This window comes from Pangasianodon hypophthalmus, chromosome 12 (assembly GCF_027358585.1).
Source record: "Pangasianodon hypophthalmus isolate fPanHyp1 chromosome 12, fPanHyp1.pri, whole genome shotgun sequence".
Classification (NCBI taxonomy): Eukaryota; Metazoa; Chordata; class Actinopteri; order Siluriformes; family Pangasiidae; genus Pangasianodon; species Pangasianodon hypophthalmus.
The window spans coordinates 5,632,396-5,655,545 of record NC_069721.1 but is presented as its reverse complement, the minus strand read 5'-3'; the positions used below and the strand labels follow the sequence as shown (position 1 = coordinate 5,655,545).

The 23,150-nt window shown below is 38.1% G+C and overlaps 1 protein-coding gene across 1 annotated transcript; it reads right to left on the bottom strand.

The window, feature by feature from the left end:
* Positions 1–3,818: 3,818 nt before the first annotated feature.
* LOC113527671 (paired box protein Pax-6-like) lies at positions 3,819–14,729 on the bottom strand. The gene is made up of 8 exons (XM_026915697.3): positions 14,325–14,729; positions 13,395–13,520; positions 12,715–12,885; positions 9,751–9,833; positions 9,316–9,469; positions 8,910–8,980; positions 7,946–8,063; positions 3,819–5,265 (listed from the first exon to the last, which is right to left on the bottom strand). The coding sequence occupies exons 2-8, from the start codon at positions 13,501–13,503 to the stop codon at positions 5,168–5,170; spliced, it is 804 nt and encodes a 267-aa protein (XP_026771498.1). The 5' UTR covers positions 13,504–13,520; positions 14,325–14,729; the 3' UTR covers positions 3,819–5,167.
* Between the last annotated feature and the right edge of the window lie 8,421 nt (positions 14,730–23,150).

Here is a 23,150-nt window from a genome sequence, read left to right as displayed (position 1 = left end):
TCAAGCTACTCAACTTATTCTGCATTCAAACTAGAATAAAGATTGTTTTAGGCCCACTGCTCTTTTCTTTATATATGCTACCTCTGGGCAAAATTATTCGTAAGCATGGTATTAGCTTCCACTGTTACGCTGATGACACACAGTTGTATGTTTCAGCAAAGCCAGATGACAGACACCAGCTTAATAAAGTTGAGGAATGTGTAAAAGACATTAGAAACTGGATGCTTATTAACTTTCTCTTACTTAATTCTGACAAGACAGAAGTACTTGTACTAGGACCACATGCAGCTAGAAGTAAGCTTTCTGATTACATAATAACTCTGGATGACCTTTCTGTTTCATCATGTGCAGCAGTAAAAGACCTTGGTGTGATTATCGACTCTAGTCTTTCTTTTGAAGCTCATGTAGATAATATAACTAGGATTGCTTTCTTTCATCTCAGAAATATTGCTAAAATAAGAAATATATTGTCACTACACGATGCAGAAAAATTAGTTCATGCTTTTGTTACCTCTAGGTTGGATTATTGTAATGCCTTACTGTCTGGATGTTCCAGTAGATGCATAAACAAGCTCCAGTTAGTCCAGAATGCAGCAGCGAGAGTCCTTACTAGAACCAGAAGATATGACCACATCACCTATATCTTATCCACACTGCATTGGCTCCCAATCAAATTTCGTATTGATTATAAAATACTACTATTGACCTATAAAGCACTAAATGGTCTCGCGCCACAGTACCTGAGCGAACTTTTGGTCTTTTATGATCCGTCACGCCTACTCAGATCAAAAGATGCAGGCTATTTGTTGGTACCTCGAATAATGCGGGCTACAGCTGGGGGTAGAGCTTTCTCATACAAAGCCCCACAGTTATGGAACAGCCTTCCACTTAGTGTTCGGGGCTCAGACACAGTCTCAGTGTTTAAGTCTAGGCTGAAAACATATTTGTTTAGTCAAGCCTTTTGTGAATAGTTTTCTTAGGTACAGGGGCAGGTCTGGAGGGTTTCACAGGCATAGAGTGTTGTGGTGAAATGGGATGTTTGGATGCTGTCGCCCCCCCACTCTCACACGTTCACTCAGGTTTGTCGATGGTGGAGTGGCTGGCTGCCTTATGTCCCAGGGTGCCCTCATGTCTGCGTTAGCTTCTGGCTCTCCCTTTCAGTTATGCTGTCATAGCTAGTCTTGCCGGAGTCCCTGCTTGCACTCTGCATGCAAAGTACATCGTGCTTAACCATTAGAGGACAAAAGCTCACCTAACAATCTCTTCCTTTCTCTCCATCTCTCTCTCTCCCTCACTCTCTGTCGAGCTACACATGCTACTTCTGAGATGCCAGTGATGCCAGTGATCCTGACCCCTTCTGCTCCTCCTCGCTGCCTGACCCATCCTGATGCCCTACTTCTGGTTGGAGTTCTCATCGGTTGAGTTCGCTCGCTGCTGCTGGGGGTGGCCCCATATGGACTGCCTGAAGAACTGTTTGGATTGCTGGGGATGGTGCCACCTGGGGGCTGTGGAGATGGCTTGGGGATCACATATGGGGAGCTGTACTGTAATGGCTTGGGACTGCGATTGCTGTAGTGGCTTTGGGGCTGCAGTTGCCACGAGCAGCTTCGTACTCAGGACTCCATCAGTGGACAGTGGATAGATTTTAACCAGCCGGACCTCTTGCAAATACTGTGATGAATTTATTGGTTGCACAATTGCACTATTTGTCCATATAGTACACAATAGAAGGGATTTATTTATAATCGCACTATCCGTTGCACCCAGATGAGGATGGGTTCCCTTTTGAGCCTGGTTCCTCTCAAGGTTTCTTCCTCATATCATCTCGGGGAGTTTTTCCTTGCCACCGTCGCCACTGGCTTGCTCATTAGGGATAAATTCACAGTGATAAATTTAAATATTTACAATATATTTTTGTGAATCCATTTATTTTCTGTAAAGCTGCTTTGTGACAATGTCCATTGTTAAAAGCACTATACAAATAAAATTGAATTGAATTGAATTAAAGATTGTTCATATCTGTGTTTCATTTAAGCCACCAAGAGCCATGCTATAGGCCATGTTATAGGCTAACTATCTGCCAAATTAGTATATGTAAAAGTACATTTTTGACTGTTTGATCCAGGACTTTTCCTAAGTCTTCCAAGTTTGTTCTGCGAAAATGAGGAAAGGGCCAAGTGTGGAACAGCTACAACAGCATCATTCAAAGCAACCTCCTTGCCTTTATTTCAAAGATCACACTGATCTCTTATCCAAGCATTTCATCAATTATGTGCTCAAGGCTGAATGACGTGTGTAGCAAAACTATGAAGCATGATTACGAAAATCCACTTGCACAATGTAGAACAGGAACTGCATGTGTGTGAGTTAGTCAGATGAGAGCTGAGTGCAGTCGCTCATATGTTTTTGTTTGTAACTCATATGGTACCACGGGATGTTGTTGATGATAATGTATATTTTTATTTAAAATTGTAAACCCACTTTCAAAAGTATAATTACATCTAGGATAATTTTAACAGTAAGGTAGCAGCAGTATATGGACAGGTGAAATTCTTTGATTTGAATCTTTAACTAGCTAAACTGATGTGTCATTGTTTAGAAATAAGCATAACAGATTCCTTGTGCACCTTGTGATCCACGTTTTCGATCCAAGTAAAGTGCAAAAATGTGAAATTATGTGGCAGCACTGCAGCACTGAGTACACTATTGATAGAAGGTTTGCTATTCTCTGTCCTATCTTCCCAACTGTCCAACCTTCAAAGCCGGCCTAATAATGTTATTAGTGGTAAGAGAGACAGACAGAGAGAGAGAGAGGGAGAGAGAGAGAGAGAGTGTTTATGATGGTCAAGCATCAACCAGCTTCATATCATTTGCCTCAACACAATCCCAAAATAGAATCAAGGAGAAAAGTGATCGCATTAAACTGATTTTTTTCACCTCCTGACTGTTGGTCATACTTTAACCATATTGATTAATTCTCCACATATTTGGGAATATTCATTGTGTTGTATTGTGTTGTACCTATATACAAACAAATTTTACTTATCAGATATTTTTAGAGCCATGCAAAACCTTACAATCACAGCAAAATAGGACATATTACCATAATCTTTTGTCTGTTTTGTTAGTTATATTAGAAATATGCACAAAAATGCCTGCACGTATAATGCAGCTAACTGTATGGATAAAAAAGGTAATGATTGTAAACCATGATAAGACCAAATGACACCTTTAAATCTACTACACATTAAAAATATCTATAGTAATGACCTAATAACAAGAAATGAGACCCCAAAATAAATTTACATAACAGGAATTAGCATTAACAAATTCAAATGACAATTACATAAAATCACCAGTTTTATTAGTTTCAATTTTATCAGTACTATACAAAATAACAATTATAAAATGAAAAAATAACAACTCAACAAGTACATGTTTGTACACATTTGTTTTTATGAATGTGATGTAGGCATTATGTTTTCAGGGTGTCCGTGCATCCATCCGTCCAGTATCTTCATTAGCTCAATGTCTCAAGAACGAGTGGTTGAATGCTTGTATGATTTTTATTTATATAGAATTATCACTGTAACCAGCAGATGAACAGTTTTGATTCTGGAAATGTTCCAAACAGGGTCAAGGTAACAGCGAGGTCAAATGTCTCACAGTCAGGGAACTTGAAACGTTGACTTTTCCAAGATGATTCAGTATTAGCACAGTGTAGGCAAAGCAATGCTGGATGGATTTTACCAGTCTATTTTGTTGCCTTTGCATTATGGAATAAAAAAAACAACTGTTTTGATGATTACACATAGATTTTTATTAAAGGGTTCAGTGCATACACAAAATAGGTTGACTGCAGGAAAAAGACACCTTTTTGATCCTTACACAAAAAACAATTGCATTGCATTCCTGCCCTCCAACACACATATGCACATCTGTACACATTCACAGATTTAATGAGCCCTCCAACACACACATGCACATATGTACACATTCACAGATTTAATGAGTATATACGAAAAGGAGTACACAGATCAGAAATCCTAGCATTTAAAGATGGTCACACAGAATATGGCAAAAATATGAATAAATATCAAATATATTTTCTAATCAAATTACAGAAGGAATTAAAGCATGATAATGTTTTGGGGCAAAAAGCAGTGATGAGAAACTTTGGATTGTCAAGTGCTTTTTAAGTCATTATGAAAATTCAAGATGCATAACTGTTAATGATTGTCATTGGCTTTTTAATGAGCACTGATAGTCATTCGCTCTAGTGCAAGTATTTCAACAGATGTCAGTTTTGACACAATGGCTCTGTTCCAAGTAGTGTTTACAACATGCTTGTTGACTTCCTCTCACTGTTTCTGTATGGTGGAATCCCCCTTATCACATATTCACATGTGAAGAGTTCACATATGAAAATAAATTAATCATCTGTTAAAAAAAAACACACACACACAAACAAAACACATGCACTACATGTGAAAAGTCCACATGTGAAAATATGTGAAACATATTTTATGAAGTGTCTAAAAAAAACCATGTAAATTGAAAAATACATGATTCAGATATTTACCAAAAGTTCGGTTTCACATTATTTTTCATTCAATTAGAGCATGGAAATTTTTCATGAAGAAATTTTCCCATTAAGAAATTATTCTAAAAGAGAAGTAAATACTTTTGTAAACAACCTTGCAGAGGATTTCCTTATTTTTTGGTTCTTTGTGTAACCTAAAAAAAAGTTTACATCTCTCTCTGGCCATGGATGAAAACTCAGACTTACTAATAAGTGTACATAATAAGCACACTTACTGAATAGGCTTTATCAAAAATTTAGCGTGTGTTCAGATAATCCCTTAAAATGCTAATGTATGATCCACTTTATTTTGCGAATTTAGTAGTGTAAGTTTAAACAACAGACTATCAAGCAAGACAAAATGTCCCATAGTGCATTGCAACTGATTCATGCTGGTGACAATGCAATATGGTTTACAAAACCACAAAGTTACAACACTTCTGCAGAGTGCATTAAATTGAATGTTAATTCGTAATTTGTATCCCTGCGTATTCAGCATGGCCGAGTTTTCATGCATGAGCTTTCTCTTCAAGATTTTGTTTCTGACTCTATCACTTCCTCACATGCTCATGAACTGCTTTTTCCTCACTGCAGTCGAGCCCAGTACTGGCCCAAGTTCTGGCCCATGTTCTGCTCATTCCCTGGGACCTGGACCGGTACTGAAATGCCTGGAGAGATCAAACCTAACACACACAGAGCAACAAATGCAGCATTATACTACTACATAATACTACAAATAGGGTTAAACTGTATAAAAAGATTTACTGTATAAGCTTGCTATATGGTATTTGGTATATCATGGTATCCTCATACACACTAAACTCTACTACAACATTCAATTATTCACTTAAGGAAACTGTTAAAATAGTTTTTTTAAATAATTTGACATAAGGAGCACTCTTAGCTTTCAGTAATTTATCAAAACAGTGTAGAAATACCATTTTCTCAGATTTTCAACTCTTTAAAAATATATCACCCACATATTTTTTTTATTTTTTTTTTTTTGGGGGGGGGGGGGTAATTAGTTTAGCATAAATTAACAGTTTCTGAAGAAATACATAATACTCCATTTATGCTAGGGGTGTAAGGCAAATCGACTATCTGTAACTGAATTGTTATCTGTTTAATGCTCCAAATATCTGTATCTGTATTTGGAATCTCATCTACATCACTCAAATTCATAATTGGTCTGAACCAGAAGCCCTGTGGACCTTTCTGTCAAACTTTCTATCTAATGTGATGGGTTAGGTCCGGCTACTTGAGCAAACCACTGATGAACACACACACAAAAAAAGTGCACCTCCTGTCTTTATTTATTTATTTGTATCTGTTTCGAACATAATAACCCTAACCTTCTTACTACGTAGCAAAGATATGACTCCAAGGCCATCTCTCTTTATGTTTAAAGCAATGCAATTGTATAAAATACCAGTGTAAAACTATTTTCCAAAATAAACACACAAAAGCTGCCCTTCCCATGCTTGGGTATTCTCTTGATTCTATTAAAAATGAATATCTCTGTAATATACAGTCCCTTTCATTCCCTTTCAAGCTTTACACATCTAGATGTGTTAAACAATGTAAAACATGGCACCTTTTGTTTGATCAAAAACATTGGAATATGTGACTGACAGGTTTTTCTCATTGCCCAAGTGTGCCCTGTTAGATTGATTGTTTAAACAATTAATAGGTCTAAATGGCTACGTTTACATGCACATCAATATTTTAATATTAATCGGAATTTGGCAATATTCTAATTAGTATTGAGTCATGTAAATGCTGCAATCCAATTGCCTGATTCAGATTAAGACAATATTCTGATTCCCACACCTGGAACATGCCTGTTTCAACCAGAAATTTGTTGCATGAAAAAACCCTATTCAGAAAATCCACTGAAAGGAGATATATACACATGCTCAGTCTGCAAGAAACTGTGGGTGCTAACAGGTGCTTAGCTGTAGTATAGTGTAGTATAGTTCAGTAAACATCATATTCGGTATATGGCTGCAACCCGAATATAGACCTTAAACGGAATTTGATATGCATGTAAACATAGTCAATGTCTGCTCTTGGTATGAGCCCTGGGTTTTGTCTGTGAAGACTACATTTGTTGTTATAAAAAGAATAAACCAACATGAAGACAGAGAACTGTCTATGGGAGAAAGGCAAGCCATACTGAAGCTGAGAAAAAAATCATTCAGAGCCATTGCACAAGCATTGGGTATTGCCAATACAACAATTTGGAATGTACTGAAAAAGAAAGAAACCACTGGTGTACTAACAAGAAGACATTGTACAGGTGGGCCAAGGAAAACAACAGCAATTAATGACAGAAACATTATGAGAGCTGTGAAGAAAAACCCAAAAAACAACAGTCAGTGACATCACCAACATCGGTCATCGGTCAAGCATGGTGGAGGTAGTGTCATGGCTTGGGCTTGCAAGGCTTCTTCTGGAATGAGCTCACTAATCTTTATCAATAATGTAATTCATGATGGTAGCAGCAGAATGAATTCAGAAGTCTACAGAAACATTCTGTCTGCCAATTTACAGAGAAATGCATCCAATCTAATTGGGAGGAACTTCATCATGCAGCAAGACAATGACCCAAAACACACTGTCAACACAACAAAGGACTGGAAAAACTGGAAGGTTTAAGACTGACCAAGTCAATCACCAGACCATAACCCAACTGAGCAGCATTTCACCTCCTGAAAAGGAGACCAAAGGGAGAAACCTCCCAGAACAAACGACAACTTAAAAAGAAGCTGTGGTACAAGTCTGTAACAAAAGAAGAATGTAATAACTTGGTGATGTCAGTGGGTTGCCTGCTTGGTGCAGTTATTGCAAGGAAGGGATATGCAACCAAATATTAAGTGTTATTTACTTTAATTTACTTTAAGACTATCTGTTCCAATACTTTTGCTCTCCTAAAAATTGGGTGGTCTGCCATCAAAGTTACCATGTTCTAAGTTTTTTTAACACATCTAGATGTAAATGTCAGGAGATAAAAGCTGAAATTCTGATCTATCACATATTCATCTCATATTCTTCTTTTGATTTCAAACCCAAATGTCTTCAGTGTATAGCAAAAACAATACTTTTCCTTTCCAATACTTCCAGAGGGGACCGTATATATGACATAAAATGGTTTGTCATGTTAATTATAGAAATCCAGCCAAATAATTTTGGAATTGATTTTACTGTTGTTCCAGTTTTAATCATTGGTCTTAGTATTGTTCCACTTTTAATAGAAAGTTGACATTTTCATTTAATTATATAATTGTTTAATGGTGAAACAAGGGAAACAGTCAATTTGATATTGTTATTGACAGCCATATGTAAAAGTGGGTGGGATCTTACCTGTGCTGGTGTTTCCAGTAGGCGGGCCTGGGAGGTGGGGGGAGGGGTAAGAAGAAGGCTCAAAGGATTGTGGGGCAGAAGGGGAAGGGGGCAGCATGCAAGGATATGAGGGGGCCGACTGAGCAGACAATTCAAATTCATGCCATAAAACAGAAATTCACGATAAAACATAACCGGAGTGAATATTAAGGAAAGGAGAGTGGGGTAGAGAAAAGAAGTTTTTTTTTTAAGAAGGAGATTCATTTTGACAGAGGGATACTGATTATTATTTTTTTAATCATTTATTGTTTTGTGTCTGGAGTCTTTTGTTGCTGGAACCACCAGAGGGCAGCATTAGCTTCTTTAATCACCAAACAAAGGGATGAACAACCACGTGCTCAACATATGTACAGTATTTCCCTCAACCTAATTAGTAGGTTTTCCCTCAAACTAAGCACAGTCCATGCCACATTCAATTATGGTGTAAACATGTATCCTTACTTTTTACTAGTGATGTGCAAAATTTGTCAAATGTGAAAATTGAAAAATCTTTACTTTGCTACTTAGACAAACACTGATTTTTGTGTTGTGATTTGTTTCAAATGACAAAGTGAAATGACAAGTAACTCATTGCATTTCTTTAAAATCAAATAGGAACTCTAAGAGCTTTCTAGGAATCTGAGAAAGCCCTAAAGACATCATGTCTCTATGCGCAATGTATTTAATATTTCTTCTCTTGTAGTAATTAAGTTTATATGTATGGATTCATCACCATATTTATTAGAAACTGTTTTTTTAAACTGCCCAACTCAACAGGTTTGACTAATTATTGGCATTTGATATGTTTGAATGATCTGAAAGATATGTTGTGGAAAGTATATATATATATATATATATATATATATATATATGTGTGTGTGTGTGTGTGTGTGTGTGTGTGTATGTATATATGGGAAATGCACTATATAAATAAAACAAACATTACCTGTACTCCAGAATAGACAGAGAGGGAACTGTAACTAGGGAGAGTTGTCTCACTTTGATTGATCATGGAGCCTAAACATACACACACGCACACACACACACACGAGAAATAAAATACAGAATTAAAATTTTTATAGTTTAGATCAAGTATTCTTTTGCATCTATACCAGGGAAATATCATAAACAGTGTTTTGGGCTAACTAAATATTTAAACTTACTGGCTTAGTGTTTGCAAGAGTGTGCGAATATGTGTGCATAGTGCCCCGCGATGGACTGATGTCCCATCCAGGGTGTATTCCCGCAACATACGCAGCGCTCCCAGGATAGGCTTTGGACCAACCGTGACCCTGACCAGGACACTTTACTGAAAGTGTGTGTGAGTTGTTTAATGTTGTAAGAATACACACCTGCACTGTTGCTGTGCTGCTGATAGAGGGCAGAGTTAAAGGAAGTGCTAAGCGGAGTATGTGTTTGGGTGCATGAAGTTCCACCCCCAGATTTCCTCTGGTTGCGCAGCTTCTCTTCTCGTCTCCATTTGGCTCTTCGGTTGGAAAACCACACCTGTGGAGAGACACACAGATGTGGCACATTGGACTGAGGAGCTGTCATGTCTCTTTTAGAGGTAAAGCTACATGTGGTACATAGTACATAAAATACTACATATATATGCTTATTCTACATAAAGCCTCAGAGAGAAGTCATATATTTTCAGTGGTTCTAGTTTTATGAGAACCTTTGGCCTTTAGGCATTATTCAGGCTTCATTCCATTACCTTAACATTGATATTACCATGAATTATGATTAGACTAGGGTTAAGGGAATACAAGGACAGAACTTCATACTTGGATCCGTGCTTCTGGGAGGTCTATTTTATTTGCTAGACGTTCTCGTGCAAAGACGTCAGGGTAGTGTGTCCTCTCAAATTCTGCATAAGAAAAGAAATGAAAAATGAAATAACAGTTTTAACAGTTTTAAACCCACTCACTAGTTCTCACTTATTACACAAATGTTTCCTGAGAGGATGTTACCTCCTTGGTGTGAAACACCTGGTAACCTCCTTGTGCACATGTACAAGCATGCCACAATCTTCCTTCAAAGTCACATAGTGACGCAGTATTACCAGCTAACGTCATATAGCAATCTTTCGCTCTCTCCTTCTCGCCTGTACACGTCAGGCTACATGAACACGATGTGGAGCTATACATGTAGCAACTTGTGACCACAGTCACAAGTATAGGTGCGCTGTCCTACAAAGTTGTGTGTAATCTCCTCTCATTGTTTCTACTTTGATGAGTTTCTTCTATATTGACCATGTTTCACCTTCTGGCCACACTCAGCACCAGTACATGACTCAAAAGGCTGACATTTCATTTTTTAAATATCTCTTAACTTTATTAGAACAAGTGATTCCTGGGAAATTAAATAGACACACTTACTTCTGAATTCAATGAGAAAAGTATTACTGAAGATGCCTGAAATCTTCTACATTTGCTTTCTAGTTTTTTGTTTCTTTGCTGCTGCCATATCTAGTCAAAAGCTTGGTAACATAGGCTTTTAAAAGGAATGTCCTTAACATTTTGAATAGCTGGAGGAATGAGGAAATGGCTAGTGTTTAGATCTGTTTTTACATTACAGTGACACCCAGTGCTCAAGCTAGGAGCTGCATATTTTAACCATGGTGGCAGGCATTGCTTGGCTGGAATCAGAGATCTAGGAGCTGATACTGGAGCATGTACTTCTCAACAGGATGCTCCTTATGGATCAGCGCCCAGGAATCTTTCTCTCCCCTTATAAGAACACCGTGAGGATGCTCTGTCTAGACTGTGGCCTGAGATGGTTTGGATAGTGCAATGCAACCCCCAACATCAAATGCATTCCTTCGCACAGCATCTGTTTTCTACTATGCCACAGTGCACTATGCCACCTTGAACTATGTCATGAAGGGCAGGGGCTGGTGATGAGGCACATTACAGCTGAAAACATCACTCACTGGCTGTCAACTACATCACTCCCCTGAAGAGAGTGTCACACGGATACCAAATACAGTTCTGCTGCCAGCCCCCAGCTTTTTTGGGGTTCAAGGTGGGGTTCATTAATATTAGTCCCTAGCTTCATTTCCAAGTTTCATTCTGTCAAGAAGTCTGTCATTCAACTTTCACGAAGTTTGATCCTTTTTGGACAGAGGTGTCATAGAAACCTATTTTGGATGGACATTTTTGGATGACAGATGTAGTTTGAACATGGTTTCACATGATTCACAAGTTATTATCATGTTACTATTGCCCCAGAAGACACATGCTGCTCCAAGGGGAAGCAAGCCAATTAAAAATCCTGCCCTTCGACTTCTCTCTAGCACCACGGGTGTTTTCAAGATGTATGGTAGTTGCCTGTGATGGCAACTGGTTATTTGTATCCAGAATATTACCATATTTGGAATGGCTACTGTGTACCTTCACCAAGAAGCAGTCTTTCTTACTTTCTTTGTCCATGTTACAGCACTCAGTCTGACAGTAAATGGCATGAGGATAGATTCACTAAAAATGGTAGCCACTCCATTACCCCAATGTGTGGTGTATATTATTATGTTTGTCCATAATATTCAGCCAGGATACCATGTGCAGTATCAGCATCTGTTGAGGATGCTAGGACTGGTGAAGGCCCTATATTTGCTGGAGTTTCAAAAGCATTCCAGAAGTGGATTATCAGCCTATGGCTGGACCCCAAACACCATGGACTTAAGCATGTCCTTATCTCATTAGCAGAAACCCAAGCATTGCTGGCAATGCAGGACATTCCTAACAGAAGGAGTTTGGTTTGGAGTGGTGGGTACTGATGGTGTGTGGGAGTCAGCGATCAGCTCAAATGGAGGGTGGTCCATTTGGCCCTAAAGTACTTTTTGCCAGATCTCAGATGTCACAGATGCCACTCAAATGCTATTGTCCATTCAGACAAGGGTATGACAGTCATGGTGGAATAAGGTCAAGCGGTTCCATCCTGCACAAAATTTCCTCAGATGAGCCCATCCATGTCTTGCCTCTCTGAGACCAACTCATCTGGCACCTACACCAGATCTTGAAGAGGTTTGGCAAGGCACAGGTAGAGCTTTTCACAAGTCAACTCAATGCCAATTGTGGTTCTCAGTCTGTTTTTCCTCTTTTACAATTTATCAGCTAGGCCACAGAATCCTGCTTTCGGTCACAAAATGGCCAACAAGACCCTGGTTCCCACTGCTGTTTTCACTAGTAGTCAGAATACTCTCAGATGACAAGATTTGGCACCCTCAGCCAGGACATCTATGTCTGTGAGTCTGACCCATCGGGCTCAATCACCAACTGAGGACTGGAATCTAGCAGTCTAGGAAACATCCCCTAGCACATGGGACTTGTATGCCCTTAAGTAGAAGTTGTAAATGGTGTTTATTTCTTTGTCTGGATCCAGTGAATTGCCCATTTCCTAGTATGCTGACCTTTCAACGGAGACCCTTCTATGCTGAAGGTGTATGTGGCTCCCATTGCAGTATACCACACCAATGTGGATATAATCTCTTTAGGATAATCTCTTTCCCAAGCAGAGATGCACCTCAAAAAGTCCATAGGTATATAATAATTATTAATAATGATAATTTAGATAAAAGTAATATGCATTTGGCATATTAAAATAAACATCACTATTACTTTACTATCACATCTACAATAATGGTTTGGGTTAAGTATTGAACAGAATATTAAGTTTAAAATGTAACCACTGCTGTCCACTAATATCCACTGTAAAATCCACACTGATAGCCTGAAAACAGAGACTTGTACCTTTTTCCAGAGCCTCAATCTGCTCCTGAGTAAAGCTAGTCCTGTTCCTCTGCAGTTTCCTCTTCAGCTGCAGCCGCAGCTGTGATTCTTCACTGTCGTCCCTCTCCATCTGCACTCTTCCTCCTCCTGTCCCCATCCCTATGTCTGTGTCCACCATGCAGCCATTGGACACTACAAGCAAAAGCTTTAGTTTTTAAACTGATAACATTTCCCAATTAAATTATGCATAATCAAGTATTTTATTGTTTATGAATCTTTTTTATTAATATGAACAAATTATCAGGACAGTACCAAATTACTAGTATATAATTTAATATGAAAAAGGCCTTAAACTTAGTTAAATTCAGATCAAAAAAGCATTTAAGAAAATTAATAGAGACTGTATTTTGTACACTGTAATGCCGCATTTTTTCTAAGTGACACTGTGTATGAGAAAGCTGTAAATCAAAAATAAATTACTACATTAAATACTATTACTACTACTACTAATAATAATAATAAGAAGAAGAAGAATAGAACCTAACCACTGCGACCCTGACCAGAAAAAACAACAGATACCCTGATGATGAAAAAAATAAATCACCGGGGTGTAGTATACTACATGAAAGTTTAGTTGTGCAAATAGTTTGAACAATTGTGCTGAAAACACATTCAGACTCAAATGCTGTAAGTAAAGTCACCTGTACTGTGATGGGTGGCAGCAGTGTTCTGCTGATGGTACCAGTCATTAGGCATGTTCCAATTCGAACTACTTTGCAAATTCAGCATTGTTAACTTCTCATGCATCATACACTAGACCCTTTAACCTAGAGAGGAACAGAGATTAATATGTAAGCAACAAAAACAATAACCCTTGACCTCTAACTATTGAGGATCATGAGTGAGAGAAAGAGAGAGAGAGAGAGAGAGAGAGAGAGAGAGAGAGAAAGAGAGAGAAGGCATGAATCTACACGTTTGGCATTAAAAAGAATTATCATCATCCTGACGGCAAAAGCTGGAGTGTGTTACATGAACAGAAAGATTCCTCTCGTTTTGTACAGTTATACACTGTGCAAACACTACCGTTGGGAAGTGAAATGCATTAGAAAACATAGTGTTAATGTAGGGAACAACTGTAGTGCTCTCCCACATGTAAGACATTTGAGCTTCAATATAAGAAAAGCATCTAAATGCTCAACAAAAATATACATTCACAGAACTCTAAAAATCTCACAAAATCTAATTAAAAAAGATTTAAGTTAGAGTTGGGTCATTACTTAAGTAGATTTTACAAGACTGTGAAAATGTGACATTATTAGCTAATGTAATATCTAATTGTAATTCTTGTTTTTAAGTCCACAGTATATAATAAATTATTACCAGTTTAAATAATATTTATGGAAATAGACACAAACTCACAAACTTGCAAAAATGACTGAAAGTGACTAACTGAAAATAAGGGTGTGCATGCCATAGTACAATCGTGTTCAGTAACCCAAGTCCAAAGGACTTCTTTTAAGTCTTTCTGCTTTTGTGTCTCCACGTTCTGTTTTCCCTGACAATACAGATACAAAAATCTACAGACTCCTTTGATGACAGTAAATATAAAAATTAAGTTAAAACAAACTTACCAAATGTTGATTTATGCACAAGACATCATGGAGTGTGATGCCAAAGTCATTGCTCTTCATAAAACACAGGAGTTTTATCCTGCTTGTTCTGTTTGTTGACAATGGACTGTATGTTTGTAAGATAGAGGGTGAGATAGCAGGGCAAAGAATGGAAGAGAGAGAGAGAGAGAGAGAGAGATGGAGAGAGTTAGACGGAGTGGAAGAGAGTGAGATGGAGGGAGGGCTCCATAGAGAATTGCGTCTGCGGGCACTTATGTCCTCGCAGCAAGAGAAGGAGAGAGAGATAGAGAGAGAGAGAGAGTAGGTGACACAGTGAGTCAACATCAGTGTCAAGTTTAAACTTAATGTCACAGAGGGGAGGAAGGGAACAGAAAGGGGAGCAGTGGAAAGACGAGAGATAGAGATGGAGAGTTTGAGAAAAAAAGATCAAATGGGGATGGCGAAGAATGATTCTAAATTAATATTTAACATCCTCACTAATCCATTAGGTATAGTATTATAGCATAGTGTTATAGTGTGCACTCATGTGTCTAGAATGAGGAAGAGTAAAAATTTTTAGGGTCCATAATAATAATATTGCAATTGAGTATTAAGATATTTTGTGTAATTGATCACACGTTTAATCAGTTCCCATTAAATAGGCTGACCCTGTTTCAGTCAGCCTAAAATTATTAATATTTTCCCTGTGACCTGTGTGTCTGCCATTTGAGCTTGGATCTTACTTGGACCCTAATTTTTGAACTTTTGGCTGCTGTTTGCTGGTACCTCTTATATGTCTTCAATTTGCCACTGCACATGGATCCTTTAAACTCATCCAAGTCCTCCTTGTTATAGAGACAGATCCCCTCACTACAATCCACATACCATAGAACGCTGAGTGAAGAACTACAGGTTAACAAGCCTGTAAAGATGACCCACTTACCTTGCAGTTAATTAATTTGTCAATGCTTTCAAGATGCCATATTGAAGTCATAGCAGGTGACATAGAGAGGATCCACATCTGCAAGCCCTCCACTTGTGTCCCACAAGACTTAATGCTTGGTCTTCTTCTGTTTTCCTTATTAGTGATGCATTATCTTAACAATTTTCCTACTACAGTTACGCTGAAGACATTCTAATCATCTTTTTGTTCCCACTATCAAATACCCAGATACTCTAACTACTCCTTCCGAAAGTACACAAAATTCTGCCATAGTGCTAGACACTCAGTTACTATTTTTTGGCACATGCTGGAAACCTTACTTTGCAATGCAAGTTCCTCTTGTACAACATCTGTCTCATTACATCGGACTATTCAAGATCCTCTATTGCATTAACACAGTGAGTTCTAGTTACTATCAAAGTTCTGAGTGTAACCTATTTTCTATGTCTTTTTCATCAGGTCATCTGCTGTCCCCCCTGGCACTCCACCACTTGCCCTCGTGGCTATCAAGCTTATGTTGTGAGATTTCTTCTGAACTGCAGCAGAGGGTAAAAGCTCCAGTACCTGATGAACTAGATGGGTTACTCATGGCTGACTGATGTTCTGGACCCACTTCCTAAGGTAGAGCTCCATTAAAAGTATCAAGATCGCCTAGCCTTTGGGCATAGCTGACCATCAATTTGCGGTTCAATTGCCTGAGGAGTGGCACCCAGGATATGGGATTCTGCAACCGACTTCACATCTCAGCCTGGCTTTACATCATCCATGCCCTTGACAATGTGCACTCAGCACTCCATCTCTTCTGAACATCAACATTTGCAACTCATTTACCAGATCAATGTCTCTTGAAAAAGCAATCACATTTGCTCAGTCATCGCTGAACATTTCCCATGTCACTCAGCCATTTCTTTGCCACAGATCTAAGTATATTTACTAGCCTTTTTTAATGTTTATTCCGCAGTCCTGTTCCTTCCAGTTAATGTTCTTGTACTAATACAGCCACAATCTTTAAGTCTAGGTAAAACCACATTTGACTGCTAAGGAATTTTATTGAATAGTTCTCCTCTTAGGTAAAGGTGCAGATCTAGTGGTTCATGGGCATAGGCTTTTGGATGTTTTGATGCTGCCACACCCCATCCTCCCTCACATGATCACTCAGGTTTGTTAATGGTGGATTGGTGGGAATTCCTGTTGTGCCAATCTACACTCCTGAATTACCTTCTGGCTCTCACTTTTCTCCCTTTCATTTATCCTGCAGAATCTCTCACACCTTCTATATATCACTGCTCAAGTCTGGCTCCTCTGCTGTACAAGAACCAGGTCTTTGTGCAGAACCTCCCTGTAGCAGGCAGGGTTATGGTTTAGCATGGGTCTGTAGTGAGAGGGAGTTGTTTAAGGATAAGCTAGAGGCACACCTGAGTCCTGAGTATTTAGGTGATCTATCTTTTTCTTTCTCTATCTGAGCAGTTAGATGAGTATGTTTGTGGCTATAAGCACAGCAAAGTCATATCTAGGCAGCAAGTGCTGAGTGAGCTGGAAAGCTACAATGCTATTTGCTTTGAAAACGTGTTTGGTTACTGTCTAATTACCATAAACCTAAAGATAGGTCACAAAGATATTGCAACAAGCAAACATTACAGACCGTAAAAGAAGAAAAGTTAAGTGACTTGATTAGAAAGATAAGAATATCTACCATTTCTTGTATGTTAAAAAAATATGTATGTATTTTTTGTGCAGAATGTATAAACTGAACAATATATTACAAATTACAATATGTGAATATTTCACTATTTGTACAAATGGGACAGTACAGGAGGTACTATAAATGCAATATATGTAATATAATAAACAAGGTATGTGCTTGAGGGTTGAGGACATCTTCATGAGTGAATAAATTAACCATTACGAAAAAGAAATACAAATCAAATTAACGGGGATGCCATCTTATTTTATATCCAGTTGACTTTTTTCCTGTCTCTGTCTATCCCTCATGCTGCTACATACACACATACAGGCACCCACAGATGTTTGTAATTCATTGTTCTTTGTAGTGCATTTAACTTGAGCTTTGTATTAATGTAGCTAAATAATGCCTAGAATTACAGCTAACAATAATCTTAATATTAATTAAAAAAAGAAACACACATAATAATAATAAGAAGAAGGATTAGTTTTAGTTCACATTTTATTTTGTCCATTGTGGTATGGATTTGTAATGCTGCTGGATGTGTCTTTGTGTGCTTGTGTGACTGTGTAAATGTGTGTATGTCTGTGTATCTCCTCACAGAGCTTCATATAGCTTTAGGGCATGCAATTTTTTTGGATCTCGTTAGTTCATTCCTGTCACCCTCTTTTTCTCTTGCTTCATCTCTCTCTATCCCTCTTTCTCACACGCACACACACCATCCTTCTCTCTTGGTCACTTGCTCCATTCCTATTGTTTCTCTATTTATCATGCCATCTCTCTCTTTATCTTTTTGTGCTGTTATTATCATTGACATCACAACCACCATTTTTGTTTTATTTCTCACATATTCTCTCTTTGTCTTTCATGACATCCCTCTCTCTTGCTCTTAAGCTTCATCCATTACTCATTATCTCTCTTGTCCCGTTTATTGCTCTCTTATTACTTCATATGTTTTTCTCTTCTTCCTCCATTCCTCTGCTTCTATTGACTATTTAATTTTCGTTGTCTCTCTATCCTGCTTTCTCTCATTCCATAACTTTTGCATGTGTGTTTGAATTTTGGGAAGGGGGGGTGCAGGTATTATGGGTAGAAGAGGGCAATCACCATGGTAACAATGCCATGACAAATATTCATCAAGTCTTTAAAACGAAAACGAAGGAAATATCTCATCACATGATGTGAATAAGTGACATAAAGTGAATAAGATCCACGTCCTGCGTCCACAATATTCTGGGTCACATTCTGTATATAGAGTATGTGTCTGCATGTCTTTGTGGTTTGTTGAGCTTTAGCACATCAGCTCATGTCATAAAAAAGATTGTCTCTTCCCTTTCGTTGAAGGTTTCACAACTTTTTTCATCTTCCTTTCCAGAACTCATTCTTTCTGCTGTTGTTTCTCTATCCTTCTCCCTTTTGCTTCCTCTTCCATGATTGTGTTGCCGCAGGCAACTCCGTTGTGCATCGTCCCTCGCCTTCCCCTTCACCCCCCTAATCCCCCTGTCCCTGTCACCTTCAATTGGGTTGTGAAAGAAGATGCAGTGCCTGGGGCTGACAGAGAGAGAGAGAGAGAGAGAGAGGAAGGGAGGGAGAGAGAGGACAGTATGGAAGAGAGGCAAGCAGAGCCAGACCAATATACAGAGCAAAAGATACAAAAAGAGAAATAAAAATACAAATATCCACTATGTGGCCTTTTTTAAATCTTTGTACAATTACTGACTGTAGTTCATCTGTTACTGCACATCAGCTAATCTCCACTTACAAGATATATCTACAAAGTGAACCAGTTACCTGATAAAAAGGCAAATAAAAGAAGAAAGGTGTACCTAATTAACTGGCCACTGAGGACACAGAAAGAGAGAGGGCGAGAGAGACAAATAAAGAAGCTCAGAGAGAAAGACACGTGATGTCAAGCAGTGGTGATCTGCAATGATCTACCATACTTGTTGGGTTACAAAACTTTAAGGGGTTGGGAAGCATTAAATCGATATAACTAGACAAAATAACTAATGATTTAGATAAAGGGTCATTATAAGCTGCCTTCAGTGGCGTCAATAGGTGAACATTTATGAATACATCTGTATAAAGACATTTGCCCTAAGATGTTCTTTTGATGCAAATTTTCTTTAATTAGGTATAGTGCATGTTGACAACTCTCGGGTGCTGCTTGATCACATTAATAGCCTTAACAAAAAAAAAAAAATGAAGATTTTAAGACTCTCCATATTTTCTTACAGTTACATACAATATACACTATATGGCCAAAACTTATATATAGACACCTGACCATCACACCCACATGTGCTTTTTGAATATCCCATTCCAAATTTAGTTCCCCTTTGCTGTTATAATAACCTCCACTCTTCTGAGAAGGCTTTCCACTAGATTTTGGAGCGTGGCTGTGGGGATTTGTGTTCATTCAGCCCCAAGAGCATTAGTGAGGTCAGACACTGATGTCAGGTGAGTAGGCCTTGGGTGCAGTCGGTGTTCCAATTTATCCCAAAGGTGTTCACTGGGGTTGAGATCAGGGCTCTGTGCAGGACACTCGAGTTGTTCCACTCCAACCCCACAGAGACAGCCTAATGTGATATGAGATTACTGTGGATGGTACCACTTAGAAACGATGAAGATGGCTTTGAACTTCAATTGATATGAACAGTTTGCTACGATGGCTTAGGACTACAATTGCTTTGATAGCTTTAGGACTGCAATTTTCACAAACAGTTTTACACTCAACTCTCCATCAGTGAACATTTGATAACTTCAACAAAATAGACTTTATGTGTAAACTATAATGAAATTTTATGGTTACACAATTGCACTTTTTGACCATATAGCATACAGAAGGGAATTATTTATAATCGCACTATCCGGCGTCACCCAGATGAGGATGGGTTCCCTTTTGAGTCTGGTTCCTCTTAAGGTTTCATCCTCATATCATCTCAGGAAGTTTTTCCTTGCCACCGTCACCTCTGGCTTACTCATTAGGAATAAATTCATAAATTTAAAATTTATATCCCGAATTTATTTTCTGTAAAGCTGCTTTGTTACAATATCTATTGTTAAATGCACTATACAAATAAAATTGAATTGAATTGAATTGAACCACCCCTTTGACACCTGCCCTATCAGTAAACAACATAACCACCCTTTTTTTTTCCTTTGATGGAGGAAAAAGTGCTGCATGCATAGTACATATCTACACTTATATTTCCTGATTTTTTATTTTTGTGTGTTTATAACTGGATATAGTCAAGCTTATAGTCAAGTCAACCCTATCATAGTAAAATATTCAGTTACTTAATACAATTTTACAGTATTAAAATATGTTTGTAAAATATATGCAATCTCCTCGAACAATTCAACACGTTGCTAACTAAACGTCAACCACATGCTCATCAGATGCTAACTTTAGCTAAAACCATTCACAGTGTCACTCCCCTGACAGGGTGGACATGGCTTTACTTTCTTTTGCATTTAAAAAAGAGAGAATACAAGAAAAATAGTCAATGTAATCTGTGCTGCTCAATGTCATTAAATAATGTAATTTAATTAATTACTTTAATTACGTTAATTTAATTAATTAATTACTTGTAATTTAATTAATTAATTACTTGTAATTTAATTAATGTAATTTAATTAATCCCTTAAATAATTTAGGTAATCATGTAATCCATGTAAGATGTAGATGTTATTTTAAAAAACACATATACAAACATATAAAATGCACACACACAAATTCATAGCTATTTTACAAACTGTTCAAAATTGTCCTGAATATATTATTTTTTTTAAAAACTAAGCTCTATGTTCAACAGTGTTAGCAAAGAGGTATTAAGCATGTTGCAATTCTGATGTTGAAAGAAGAAATAAGTACCTTGAAAAAGCAAGGGAGCAGGCAAACAAACAGCCTGTAAAAAAGGATAGACATTAATGTCAGTAGTGAAACAGAAGAGTGTACCAAAAGGGAGAAGTGGAAAGAGGCAAACAGGCTGGCCAGGGACAGGGTTAGTGCATTGCTACAGTGAGAGACACCACCCACAACAACAGAAAACCAGCCTGAGGCAAGACCTCTAAGTTAGAACCTGGTAGTTTGAATATTTGAAGAATTCATTAAGGTTTTGAGATTAATCTGTAGTTCATTTTCAAACACAATCATTACCTAACACAATGCCATTAGCAGGTTTAGTAAGTTACGTAAAAAATAGGTACCACATGTTTTGGTGTTTTAGACAATAGCTACGTTTACATGGACACTTTTTGTTTCAATCGGAATGAAATCAATCAGATTGATTAATCCGATCGCAGTGTTTACAAGAACGCTGAATAAAGTAATCAGGTTGATATGCGCGTTTACATGACAGAATCTTCTGACATGCGCACAGTGCACGAATACACGTTTCCAGCCATTCCAACATGCAGATACTAGCAGCCACTCTCTTGCCATTGCTTCTTTTTTTCGTTTTAAAAAGCAGACTTAACATTTGCCTATTTCAGCTGCTAATTAGAAGACGACGAGCGCGTGATGTTTTGTGCGGTACTGCGTGTATTTATCAAGCAATTAAAATGCCCCTTCCCGAGCCCAGAACAAGGCGTCTGTGGATGAGGGTCAGAAGCAAGGACCGGTGGGACAACATCGTCTTGCACCACTTCACAGACGAGGAGTGGAAAGAGAATTTTAGGATGACACGACAGTCATTTATGACACTATGCTCCATGGTGGAGGGGTACATGGCACCTTGTGAGGCTACGGTCAGAGCCCCAATACCGCTGACAGCCGTGCGTCATACGTCATTACGTGATTTGTACGGCATTGCACATGCGCAGAACTATCTGGTTTAATTTTCAACCCGATGAAGTGTTTATATGTCCTCTCCATCGGATTAGAAAAGGTTTAAACCACCCCTTACGATCCGAATGAAATTTTAATCGGTTTTGGCCAATTCATTCCGATTGACGTGTTTACATGTGACTTTTTAGATCTGATTGTGCTTCTAGTCCAATTACGATCGGATTATTAGTGTCCATGTAAACGTAGCTAATGATGTCAGGGTGAAAGGAGTTGAAGGGGGGCAAAATGCAAAATAAATCAGAGGAAAGGAAAGCTGAAAAATACAGGAAGAGCCACCAAAGGTGCACCAAAGAAACTTCATCTAAATCTTCACATTCTATGCCTTGCTAGATCGTCAAAAAGTGAATATGCCCATCAAAAATCTTCTTTTCCATAAATTACTGATCAAAAAAACTTGATACAGAAATACAATAACAAACAAAGACAGGTAGTTGATTCCTAAACGTAGGAATTGGCGATATGACCAAAGTATCATATTATGGTATTTTTCATTATTGAAGGCATTAAGGTGCCTGACTAAACACAGCAATGTTGGCTTTGGTGAGGCACCAGTTGCTGAGATCTGCCTTTTCAATTATTCTCTGTATTTACTGACCTGGCTACTTTTTAAATGATCAAAAATATTGCTTGAGTTTTGACCCTTTGTATTGTTTTTTTTTTTTTTTTTTTTTTTTTTGTATTGTAAAAAAATTTTTTCCACCAAAGTATGTCCATACTGAAGACCAAATCAGAATGATTGTAAACAAACAGGTTACAGCTTAGTAGGGCATCCAAACTTTTGGACATGCAATTACTATTTTTTAAATATTCTTTACAATCAACAAATATAAAGTAACCGTGTATATTAATATTGGCAGAAAAATGTTATTTGTTAAAATAATTTTCTGCAGAGGTTGTGTTTATATCTTTTCACTTCAAAAATGAATAAAATATATAATTTACAACAAAAAAAACAAAACAGTGAAAACAAGAACTATAAACAAACAATGGCTACAAGGTAAAAACAGGCAGAGTATGATCAAGGCTATGACACACATGCACAACAATGACAAAAGCTTGACAAAGAAACACACAGAAACCAGAACCTAAATAGGGGTGCTTATTAGGAGTAACTCAGAAGAAATGTGAGTGGGATCAGTGGGACAAGTGACATGGTCATGTGACGTGCTGGGGCTGATGGGCAATGTAGTTCACTGCCGATTTCGGCATAACCATGACAGAACCCCCTTTAATGTGCGGCTCCTGACGCGCGAAACAAGTTCGAGAAGGGGGGGTCCTGGACAGCCAGACGAGATGTCCCCCCAGCTGATCAGGGTTCTTAGGGGCGCCACCCACCGCGGAGTGGGCAGGAGACATGATGCCCAGACA